Raw genomic sequence first — 11,862 nt, forward strand, 5'->3', positions numbered from 1 at the left:
TCAGGGAAGCAGACCCTACGATGACAGGCTGAGAGCCCTGGGGCTTTTTAGCCTGGAAAAGCGCAGGCTCAGGGGTGATCTGATGGCCACCTACAAGTTTATCAGGGGTGACCACCAGTATCTGGGGGAACGTTTGTTCACCAGAGCGCCCCAAGGGATGACGACTAGGTCGAATGGTCATAAACTACTACAAGACCATTTCAGGCTGGACATAAGGAAGAATTTCTTTACTGTCCGAGCCCCCAAGGTCTGGAACAGCCTGCCGCCGGAGGTGGTTCAAGTGCCTACATTGAACACCCTCAAGAGCAAACTGGATGCTTATCTTGCTGGGATCCTATGACCCCAGCTGACTTCCTGCCCTTTGGGCAGGGGGCTGGACTCGATGATCTTCCGAGGTCCCTTCCAGCTCTAATGTCTATGAAATCTATGAAATCTATGAAAAGTTGGACTGGTACATCATGTGTATGGTGTTGCCAGTGTGTTGGTATATAGTGCCTACTATCACAGTTTAGGGAGTGTAGGTAGGCAATATCCCCAACTTGCCTTTAGAACTTAATCTATAAACCCTAATTTGCTTCATAATGTATCCAAACGCAAATGAGAACTGCAGATGAATATGGTTAATCACAGGAATAAATACTTGAATAAATAATCCCACAACTGTATGAACATGATAAAAATTTTACTTCAAGGCTATAGAAACTCTAAAAACAGCTATGGCTGTTTCTCCCGCCCAATTTGGAAATTCCAATTTCTGGCCCTCATCAGTGAAGCATTAGAATTTTAATTACATTTAACTCGAGTTTTGTATGGCGTGTTGAAATATTTTAATTTTGCTCTATGCAATCTGTGGGTCAACAGGTAAGTTCTCCTTCTTAGTGACTGTCATTTCGGCTTCTACAATCAATACTGCAGACTTGACAGCATTCAGCCCCTTTTTCTAAGCAGTGACAAACAGGTCAACTTTAATTGTATTCTTCACCTTACCAAAAGTGACCTACAAAGGAGAGTTTGGACAGCTCAGGAAACTGGTAATAAGATACAGTGCTTTTCATCTATAGGTCACTAATTTTAAATTGACTGAGGTCAGTAGTAATCAAAAGTCATTAGCATGTAATGATTGTTTTGTGCCCAATGGAAAGCACCCTTGCTGGAGCTTGAATGGAGAGGCTGAGGCCTAAAAGGAAGTAGAGACCCACTCTTGTCTTATAGGAGGGTCTTGCTTACACAAAGTTTTGTACCAGTTTAACTATTTCTGATAAGGGCGAGATATTTTGAACAAAATAGTTACTTCGATACAAACCCTAGTCTGGGTGGGGTTGCTTGAGGTATATAATTCTGAGAGAGTTGCTCTGTTTTCATGGGTGTGACAAACGTGTTACAATTTTTGTGCGCAGACAAATCTACAGTTTCACCAGGTCATAACAGATCAGGACTTCACCCCACCCTTGCCCACCCTGTCTCTATTTAGTGGACTGAAGACAAGCTCCAAGAGCTCAGTCAGGCATCCCTTAAAACTAGGCAAAGGAACCTTTCAAGAGGTCCTGCCTGTATTAGGTGCTGAGAAGTAAATGCGATTATGTTCTCTTACGAGAAAACTGGATGATATTAATCTTATTTTAAACTATAATTCCCTAAACATTACTACAAATAAAAAGTGTTGTATAAAAAACTAAATCAAATCAGTGACTTGGCAGATTTGTGTTTATAGTACAAGATTATACCTGGCAGCTTTTTGGGCCACGGGGGAAGAATCAGGAAAAATTGGTGGTTTACTATTTACTAGGACATTTTAAAAGACAAAAAGATTGCAAATATTACCCAATCAGAGAGAGAGAAGAATATGTTATTTCATGAGCATAGCTGACAGTTAACAACTGTTGTACTTAAAGTGTGATTGAACTTTTCTGTTACTGATGTTTGCTTTCCCCATAAGTGAAGGCACAAAGAAACTAAGTCATAGACTTGTCATAAAAAAAATTAGTTAATACTAAACTAATTGTGAAGAAGAGACAGTGACTTTTGATCACTACCAACCCGAAATGGATTTCAATCACTCAAAGCTCTAGGGGCCAGATCTAAAATAAAAATACTTTATGTACCTAAATCACATCTCAGGTGGAACTCAGGCACCCAAACCCAACAGTGCAATCCACAAAATCCTCATCTACTAATTAGGCCCCTGACAGTACATAGGCACTTAAAATCTTACCAAGGCACTTAAGGTCTGAAGTTCCTTATATGCCAACAATTCTGCAACTACAACAATTCTGCAACTATCCATGCCCAGAGGTGCATCACCACCTTCCTGAGAGAGCACCTTGGAAACTCTCTCATTCCTAAACCCAGCTGGGATTAATGGACTAGACATTCCCAGATTTAAAATCCCAAGGGACAGCTCCAGAAGGCATGCTCTGCACAGTACTAAGTTCAGTTAAAGCCAAGAGGTGGTACCGATCACTTATGTAGTAGAAACTCATGTACTGGTTACAGCAACCACCCAAAAGAGGGGGAGACCTGGGTTCCAAGTCTTCCCTAGCCTGAGAAAGATCAAACTCAAATCTCCCACTTCCAGGCTCTAGGCTAGGACATGATGAAGGTATTCTCCCCATGCTTTTATTGATCCAGAACCACTGCACAGCAATTACAAAAGCAAGAACAGATGGGGCCAAAACAAGAGCTAGCAAGAGTGAGTATGACTCCACAATCCAACATGAGAGCAACCCCCTGGAATGGGGGAGTCCTGGATTCTGCTTATGTATTTTGCATTAAAGAATCATGGGGTAAAATGCAGAGTCCTGGAAGCAGGAATAGGAACCCAGGACTCTCCTCCTCTGTTCCCTCCCTAGTTGACTACCTCATGTCTGGCCTATAGAGAGTCATACATACTCTTGCTTTCTGTTGGCCTACACATACTCATACTGTACAGCCAAGGATGCAACAAGAGGTATGGGGGATGCCATCCCACCCCACCCTTGCCTTTTGCTTGTCCTGGAAAGTAGAAGATATGGGTCTGAGCCTCCTGAAGCTGAGGAAGATACTGAAATCCAGGGCTACTGCTTTAACCACCAGACCATTACATAGATCCCTGGTACTACCACCTCCTCTGGTCATGTTTTAAAAGGATCCCATACATAAAATCAAAGAGCTACTTTATGACTTGGGTGTTTACATGCAGGAGAGGGTTGTAAACTGCAGTCACACACTACCAGTCATTTCAGGGCTGCAGGTAAATGTGTACATTCAGGAGAAAGTAAAGATTTTAGAAGCACTTCTGTTTTTGGCATTCCCTATTGGGTAACTCAGCCATCCCCAGCTCCAACAGCTAGCTGTTGTGAATCCCATTCCTAGGTGCCCAGCTCACTCCGTGCATGGTGCAGAGAGAACTTAAGTGCCTAACTTTCAAATTTAACACTGGGAACCAGATGCCTACCACCCCTTGATAGATCTGATCCTAAGAAGCTAAATTTTATTGCAGCATGGCTGCAGGCACTTAAACTGGATTAATCTCCTTTGACATACATACATTAAAGGCTGTGTAGCCTGTTACCTGCTTGTACCTGATGTGGATTTTTTGCTCAAAGGTATAATGCAGGTTTCACAGGCAAGATGAAATATAAACAGTCTTTTCTTTTAAATACTATTTTGAAAAATTGAATTTATATTCTTAGGGTTTAAATATTTCAATCACATTCACTTATTAGATCAGTCACGCTCTAGTATTTTTATTTCAATTCCTTCCTCTCCTCACAACGTAGTGCCGTATGCTTTGTATTAATGAATATTCAAGGCAGACAATAGATATTATTTCCTAAAAATCCTGGTTTCAAATTAAATATATTTTTCTTGTTGACCATTAAGGGATAGTTGCCCAGCAATGTCCAGACAACCTAATGGCAAGTTTTATTTCCCCTCCATGGTAACTCTGCCCCTAGAGATTCCCTGCACTGGCAGCTGCAGAATGGGAAATGAGGATGAGCTAAGAAGGAACAAATCCTTGTTTAAACAAGCAATCAAAATGAGAACTTAAAGCTATTTTAAAGACAGCATGCAAGGGGAATTTATTTGCATGCTAGTTTGAAAAATTAGGAAGATGTACTTAACAAGAAATACGTTATTTACATGGTGGGACACTTTCCTCTAAATGCGTACAGCATTAGCTTTGTCTGAAACCAAAGTACCCCTTTTATGAAAGACAAAACTAGTTATACTACAGATGGAAGGTGTCTTGATTTACTTTTTAGTTCACCTATGTCAGTTGTATTATTGTTATAATCCTACATGACAATGCGGCAATTATTCTAGATTCACAGACTTAGAGAAGAAAGGCTGAGAGAGCTTGAGAGCGTGCAAAGGAGAGCCACGCACATGATCAGAGGTCAGGAAAACAGACCTTATGATGAGAGGCTGAGAGCCATTGGACTCTTCAGCCTGGAAAAGCGTAGGCTCAGGGTTGATCTGGTGACCGTCTTTAAGTTTATCAGGGGTGTTCACCAGGATCTGGGGCAATGTCTGTTCACCAGAGCACCCCAAGGGATGACAAAATCGAACAGTCACAAACTCCTCCATGACCGTTTCATGCTGGACATAAGGAAGAACTTCTTTACTGTCCAAGCCCCCAAGGTTTGGAATAGACTGCCGCCAGAGGTAGTTCAAGCACCTACTTTGAATGCCTTCAAGAGACATTTGGATGCTTATCTTGCTGGGATGCTACGATCCCTGCTGACTTCCTGCCCCTGAAGCAGGGGGCTGGACTCGATGATCTTCCAAGGTCCCTTTCAGCCCTAATGTCCATGAATCTATAAGGCTGGAAGTGACCTTGAGAAGTCACTTAGTCCAACCCCCTGCCTAAGGCACAATCATCCTTATCCAAACTATCCTATACAAATAGGCTGGTAAACACCCTTCTTATCAACACAGTGGCGGAAAGGGATCTTGGAGTCATTGTTGACTCCAGGATGAACATGAACTACCAATGCAAGGAAGCAGTCAATAAGGCTAACCGCACCTTGTCGTGCATCTACAGATGTATCACAAGCAGGTCCAGGGAGGTGATCCTTCCCCTATGTGCGGTGCTGGTCAGGCCGCAGTTGGAGTACTGCATCCAGTTCTGGGCAGTGCACTTCAAGAGGGATGTGGCTAGCATTGAGAGGGTTGAGAGAAGGGCCACTCACGTGATCAAGGGGCAGTGGGGCAGGCCCTACGAGGAGAGGCTAAAGGGCCTGAACCTATTCAGTCTCCACAAGAGAAGGCTGAGAGGGGATCTGGTGGCCATTTACAAACTCACCAGGGGGGACCAGTGAGAATTGGGTGAGGCTCTGTTTTCCTGAGCACCATCCAGGGTTACTAGGAATAACAGCCACAAATTGTTAGAGAGAAGGTTCAGGCTGGACATCAGGAGACATTACTTTACAGTTAAGGCTGCCAGGCTCTGGAATGGGCTCCCCAAGGGAGGTGGTGCTCTCTCCTACCTTGGGGGTCTTCAAGAGAAGGCTGGACAGATATTTGGCTAGGGTGATATGACCGCAGCACCAGCAGGGGGTCAGACCTGATGATCTATTTAGGTCCCTTCCGACCCTAAGCACTATGAAACTATGAAATCCACTGCCTAATCTCTTAGCAAAAATACACAGTCATCCTTGACACAACACAAGACATAACACCCTAACCTGCTACAGGTAAAGCAGAGGGATCACAGTGGCAAGACCTGGCCAACCTGGCTGACAGTGCCATTTGTTATTACATTCTAAATCAGTGGTTCTTTTTAGATTCAAGACACCCCTTGGAAAATGCCATCTACTAGTTTTCACTCGTTTTTGGCTACAGAAAAATAATAGAGCAATTATTTCGTTGCAAAGAACTCGGAAAGACCACAACAGGTCAGAATGTTTTTAACATGAGGGCTGTAAACAGATGCTGTGTTTACCCCAGGATAAAACATTTTGCTCTGGAACAAAGTGCAATCATACAGACAGCCACGTTCGGTGTCCTGGGATCAATTCTAAAGAGTTTCCCAGATTAAGAAACAGTAACAATTTAACATGGGATATTGCAAAGTACATCTGTACAGTTATCCTGGAATTGCATAATTGAATCAATGGCAGAAAAGTGGCACCGTATTTAGTGGCTCACTAAACCGTGATTAGAAAGGTGAGGCATGTACATGCCAATCCCAGGATATTTTTGTTCCAGGACAAACACAGCCACAATTTACCCAGCAACAAATGCAACATCTGTTTCTTGTCTTTGAATCCCTATTTGAAATCTGTGAGTTTATCTTGTGAATCATATTTGCATGACTACCAGTGGTAAGAGTGGTACCCCATGACTTGAAAGGCTCTCAAGGCACCCCAGGATACTCTGGTTAATAATCACAGCACTAAGTCTTTGAACTACACCATATGACAAGAATTTTAATAGACTCTACTGCACTGTACTACGCTTTCAAAAGGAAGGAATATTTTGGAATTTAAACTCAACTCTAATATTAATAGGCTCAGTTAAACTAAAATGAATATTGTGCTACTTTTGTACTTACTCTACTGATTCTGCAATTCCAAAGAATTACTTCCCATCTCTGGAACAATTAGGAATGCCTATAGTGGCATTATTTATTATTATATATTGCAACTGTGCAAGTCAAACTCATATACATTCATACATTATCTATATCCCCTTGTAATCCATATGGTATTTTAAGTACTTTATGGTTGGTCAGGTTCTAGAGCTGGAACGGTATGAGAAAGCCAAGACAGAAGGGACAGGCATCAGGAACCCTTTTGTTCAACTTTTTAGTTGTGTAACTTTCAACAGCATGGTTCTGTGGTTAAGACGTTGGACTAGAAACTCAGGGTTCAGTTCTGGGCTTTGCTACAGATGTAACTAAGCCACCTTGGACAAGTCTTTTCACCCCTCCTTACCCGTAAGTTCTTTAGGGCAGGAACTTTCTTTTCTATGTATGTAGCCAGTGCCTAGCTCAAAGAGGCTTCAGTGCTGGTTGGAGTCTCTAGATCAGGGGTTAGCAACATAAGGTTCGCTGGTCGGATCCAACAGGCTTTGCCTTTGCCCATGCTAGGGCTGGGTCTAGGAATCGGGAAGCTGCACCTACACCACTATTTCTCCCTGCCCCCAATCACCAGGTGTGGTTTCCAATGGGTGGGGAACTAAGCCGAAGCCAGGAAGCTTCCAGCTGCACCTGCACTGCAGCCAGAAAGGGGTGGCAGAGGAAGGGAGGAGATGGGGGAATGGGCAGGGGAGTGGCAGCTATAGCATGGGTGCAGTTCCCAGCTGCCTGGCCCAGGCACAGCTCCCTTCCAGCTGGAAGCTGCTCTCAATCCCCAGCTGGGGAGTGGAGGCTGAGAAAAGCATCACAGTGCAGGCACAGCTCCCACCTGCCTGGCCCCAGCATGGCTGCGGGAGACCCCCACACCCCTTACTGTTGATGCATCACCTGTGCCAGAATGGAACCAGGTTGTTCCAGACCACGGCTTAAAAGGTTGCCAGCCCCTGGCTCTAGACACTTCTGTAATACAAAGAATAGTTGGGGGAGGGGAGGCATGGTAGAAGCAGCCAGGGAAGACTGCTTTTTTGACCTACCATAGCTAGCTAACACGTGCTGAACAAAGCTGTGGCACCAGTATCATATTTGAACAGTTCACAGAACAGATGAGAACCTACATTTCTTAAGAAAACAGACTGTGGAGCCACAACCAGGCTTAATCCAACCCAGGTTAGTAGTGATTTTATGTCACCACCAATAGATCTCTGGCGGCCAACAGAAAAGTTGGTTGTATACATCTTCCAATGGGTAGACGTCCTCACAGTCCAAATTCTGTTTGTATCTCCGATGACAGCTTTAGCATACCAGCTAAGCAATAACATTCACTTATTCACTAAAGTGAAGAGCGATGGAGGGAATTTGACAGAACAAGGAGCAATGGTTTCAAGTTGCAGCAAGGGAAGTTTAGGTTAGATATTAGGAAGAATTTTCTCAATAGTAAAACACTGGAACAGGTTACCCAGAGAGGTGGTCGACGCTGCATCCTTGGTAGATTTTAAAACCCAGCTAGACAAAGCTTTGACTGGGATGATCTACTTGGGGACAGTCCTGCTTTGAGCAGAGGGTTGGACTAGATGATCTTCTGAGGTCCCTTCCAACCTTAATTTTCTATGATTCTATATATCGTAAGGAAACTGTGTGTTTATTTGGCTACAGAGTACAGCTGGGGACAAGACATGACTTCAAACTCCCAGAGTTCATCTTTCACAATTACCAGAACATTTATTTTAAAACTGAATGAGTAAGGTTAAAAGTGGTAAAACTGCAGATGTCATTTACAGAATTAGTTCCATAATTAAAGTGGACACACTATGTTCATGACAGACCATACCCATCTTTTGTTTTTTAAGAAATAAAATAAAATAATAATAAAAAATGGTGGGACCGATTCTTCTCTCCTAAAAACAACTACTTGTTGTTTAGTAGCTAGTCTAGCATCAAACCAGATGAAGCAAGGCCACATATCACTTGATACATCTAATTATACAAACAGCCTACCACTACCTTTCTCCCCAAAAGTCTTAGTGTCAGTGTTGACATACAGATTAAGCACTTGACAATGATGTATGGGAAGGGACCCAAATAAGGTAAAACAGCCCCACTAAGCCACTCAAATAATAAAGAGTGTGTTTATGGAGACATCTTATTTTGATTTAGGTAGCCTAACAATTGGTATTTATGAAAAACATGCTTTAATAGCAACACAATGTCAAGTCAAGCAATTAAAAAGGCGATTCTACTCAACTCAGGGTAGGTTGTAGCTTACCCTGAAGGTCAGCCAATGTGGATTTTGTTGCACTCAACAAGAACAGGAGGCTGAACTAGATGACCTTGTGAAACCCTTTCTAGCTCTACTTTCCTATGATGGAAAGAAGCAATTCCCAAAGCCCTAATTCCCTCAAGTGAGAGTGACCAGTCTCCAGATTGAGGGAGAACAAAGGAGAACAATGGTTTTATATAAGATACAATTCAGGCACTAGAAGCAGCTGAACCACTTTTCTGCTAGGCTTATGAATCAGTATCTTAGATGCCCTAGATGTTTCATAAGCATTTTGAAAGCAAAGGCCTTTTGATATGCCATACTGTGATGTGGGCCAAAGCCAACCAAACAGAGCTATGAGCCCCCCTTGGCGATGGAGACCACTAAGGACATATCACCGATTCCTTGGGACACAAAAAAAATAAAGCAGGGACGCAAGTGAGGGTCACGGGTTCAGAACAAGTGCACCAAGGAGGTGGGAGGAGGCGGGGGGAACAATCAGAGCACACTGGACAGTGCCCACTGGCCCTTCAGTGAGTCCAAGGAGCCAGCGGCCACTACCCAACGAAACTCTGCCTAAAGACATGAATAGGCAAGGGACAGAAAAGCACCCACAAGCATTTTGATAGGAAGCCTGGCAAGAATAAAATTAGGAAGCCTAGCAAGAATAAAATATTAGCATTAAGCTTTCCATAGCTCCCAACACTATTTTGAAAACAGTATCTATTTTTCAAACTAAAGAGCTGATCTTGCAGTCACCTGCGTACAGGACTAACCTTTCTGAAGTTATCTTCAGAAGGACAGCTCCATTCAGCAAACTTACTTTGCAGTCTTGCTCGTGCAACGGCATGTAAATCTACATGGCTCCAGCTTACCGCAAAAATGAGCAATTGAACACACGCACCCCGTAAAACCAGTTCACTCAGACAGCAGTGCAAACCCGAGGCACTGGCTGCATGAAAAAGTTGCATACGCATAACTAAAAAACGTCATTTTAAACACCTCTTGTTACTCTATCACTGCCCCGCCCCGGGACCTAGGTGCTGATTTGGGCTCTGCAGTGAGCATGTGCACACAGGAGTCTGTCTGGTTCTCTCTCAACTGCTTAAAAAAGTTAGTTGAAATGGGTGCAACTTTTCTCATGCAGACAAAGCCCGGGACCTTGCTCATCTCCTTCTGGTTTTCAAGGCAGGCACAAATGCCTCCTGGAGCCCGCTGCAAAAATGCAACCGGTCTGTTCTGGTTGTGAACCCACGACCCTCGCTCCTTTCCCTGTTTTTCTTTTATTTGTCCCAAAGAATCAACCATTATGTCCTCAGCGGCCTGCTTCTTAAGGAAGGCTTACAGTGTTACTTAGCGGGCCTAGGCCAGGGGCAGGCGAAGTCTGGCTGCCGGCTCCATTTCCCAGCAGCCACTGCCTGTGTCGCTGCGGCCAGTTTCCACGGACAGCCCAGCAGTGGCAGTACCATGGCAGCCTGGGGCCAGGGTTTCCATGGAGGCCAGCCCAGCAGCACAGGCAGGGTGGGGAGCAGCTCGGGGGCTGCCATCCTGCAGGGGTGATGACACGGTCTGGAGCCAGGGCAGAGCTGCGATCCTGGGGCAGGGCTGCTGGGGCCGGTGGTCTCCATGGAAACTTGGGCCCCCGCTGCTGGGGTCCCCACGGAAGCTGCCCCAGTGACCCAGGCAGGGGCTGCTGGGAGATGGGGCCCGGGCGCTGGCTGGATCCGCAGGTTTGCCCACCCCTGACCTAGACCCGGGGTTCCCCAAGAGCGCAGCAAACAGGGTGCCTGGACCCTGGTCTGGGCGCACCTGTGGGCCACCAGGTCTCGGGGTCACGGTGTCAAGTCACTGTCCCGACACCTCCCGGGGGCAACAGAGGGGGAAGGGGGGTAAGCACGTGCCCCCTTGGCGTCCTGGGGCGGATGAGGGAAGCCCCCAAGGGCCCTGGCATCGCCTAGCCCCGCCCTGGCGCCTCTCCCCCGCGGGCAGCGCAGCCGGGCCTGGGGCAAGGGTAGGGCAGCCTCCCCCACCCCGCACGATGCGCCCCTGCCCGGCCAGCCCCCCACCGGCGCGGGGATGGGGGTCGGGGCGGCTCGGCTCGGCTCGGCTGGCGCCGCCGGACTGACCTGTGCGTCCCGCCGCGCGGCGGCCACCGGGTCCCGGCAGGCAGGGGCAGGGTCCAGGGCAACGCGGCCTCGGGAGCATGCGCAGTCGGAGCGCGGGCGCGAGCTCGCGCGGCGCCGCCCATTGGAGGCCGGGAAGGGGAGGGGGCGGGGCTAAACCGCGTGTGCGCCGGCGGGAGGCTGGAAGGGGGCGTGCCCCTCTTGGACTTCGGTGGGGCAGTGAGAGGGTGCGGCTCCGCCCTCTGTAACGTCACGGGGGAACCCGGGGGCTAGCTTTCTCCTTCCATACCCCTCGGTGACTTCCCCGAGGGCTGTGTCTCCCCTTCCATACTCCTCTGTGATGTCACTGGCGGAGCCCAAGAGCTATGTGTGCCCCGCTTTCCATACCGCTGTGTGACGTCACTGGGGGAACCGGGGTCTGTGTCTTCCCCCTCCATGATGTCACTGGGGAAGCCCAGGGGCTGTGTATCCCTTGTCCATGCCTCTATGTGACGTCACTGGAGGAACCCAGGGGCTGTGGCTCCCCCTCCATGCCCCTCTCTGATGTCATGGGGGGAGCTGTCTCCCTCCTCAGTGTCCCTCTGTGATCACTGGGGGAGCATGGGGGCTGTGCAGAAGTCGGGATTGGGGTTTGTCTGTGGGGCGCCTTTGCTCTGCCTCCTGCCCGCCTTCATCCTGCCTCCCCTTTGTGCAGCATTGCCTGCTGATCCCACCCGGCAGGATCAAGGCACTAATGTCCTCTCTTTTAGTGGAAGGGGGGTTTGGAGGGGAGGGACTGGGGACCCAATTTATCAGCTTTGTCTGGGTCACAAAGTCATAAAGAAGCAGGGCTGGAAGGGACCTCCAGAGACCATCTAGTCCAGCCCCCTGCCAGAGGCAGGATGTTCCCATTCAAACCATCCCATACAACCCTCATCTAA

At 46.9% G+C, this 11,862-nt stretch overlaps 1 protein-coding gene across 2 annotated transcripts in view; it reads right to left on the minus strand.

The window, feature by feature from the left end:
- BTBD3 (BTB domain containing 3) overlaps positions 1-11,039 on the minus strand; it is a 38,062-nt gene extending 27,023 nt beyond the window's left edge. The window contains exon 1 of one of the 2 annotated variants that reach the window (XM_006277241.4): positions 10,946-11,039. In XM_006277241.4, coding sequence (XP_006277303.2) covers positions 10,946-11,024 — 79 coding nt within the window. In that variant the 5' untranslated portion in view covers positions 11,025-11,039. The remainder of the gene's footprint in view (positions 1-10,945) is intronic. The other variant, XM_014595024.3, reaches the window with a different exon arrangement.
- Between the last annotated feature and the right edge of the window lie 823 nt (positions 11,040-11,862).

Source organism: Alligator mississippiensis, chromosome 1 (assembly GCF_030867095.1).
Source record: "Alligator mississippiensis isolate rAllMis1 chromosome 1, rAllMis1, whole genome shotgun sequence".
Lineage (NCBI taxonomy): Eukaryota > Metazoa > Chordata > Crocodylia > Alligatoridae > Alligator > Alligator mississippiensis.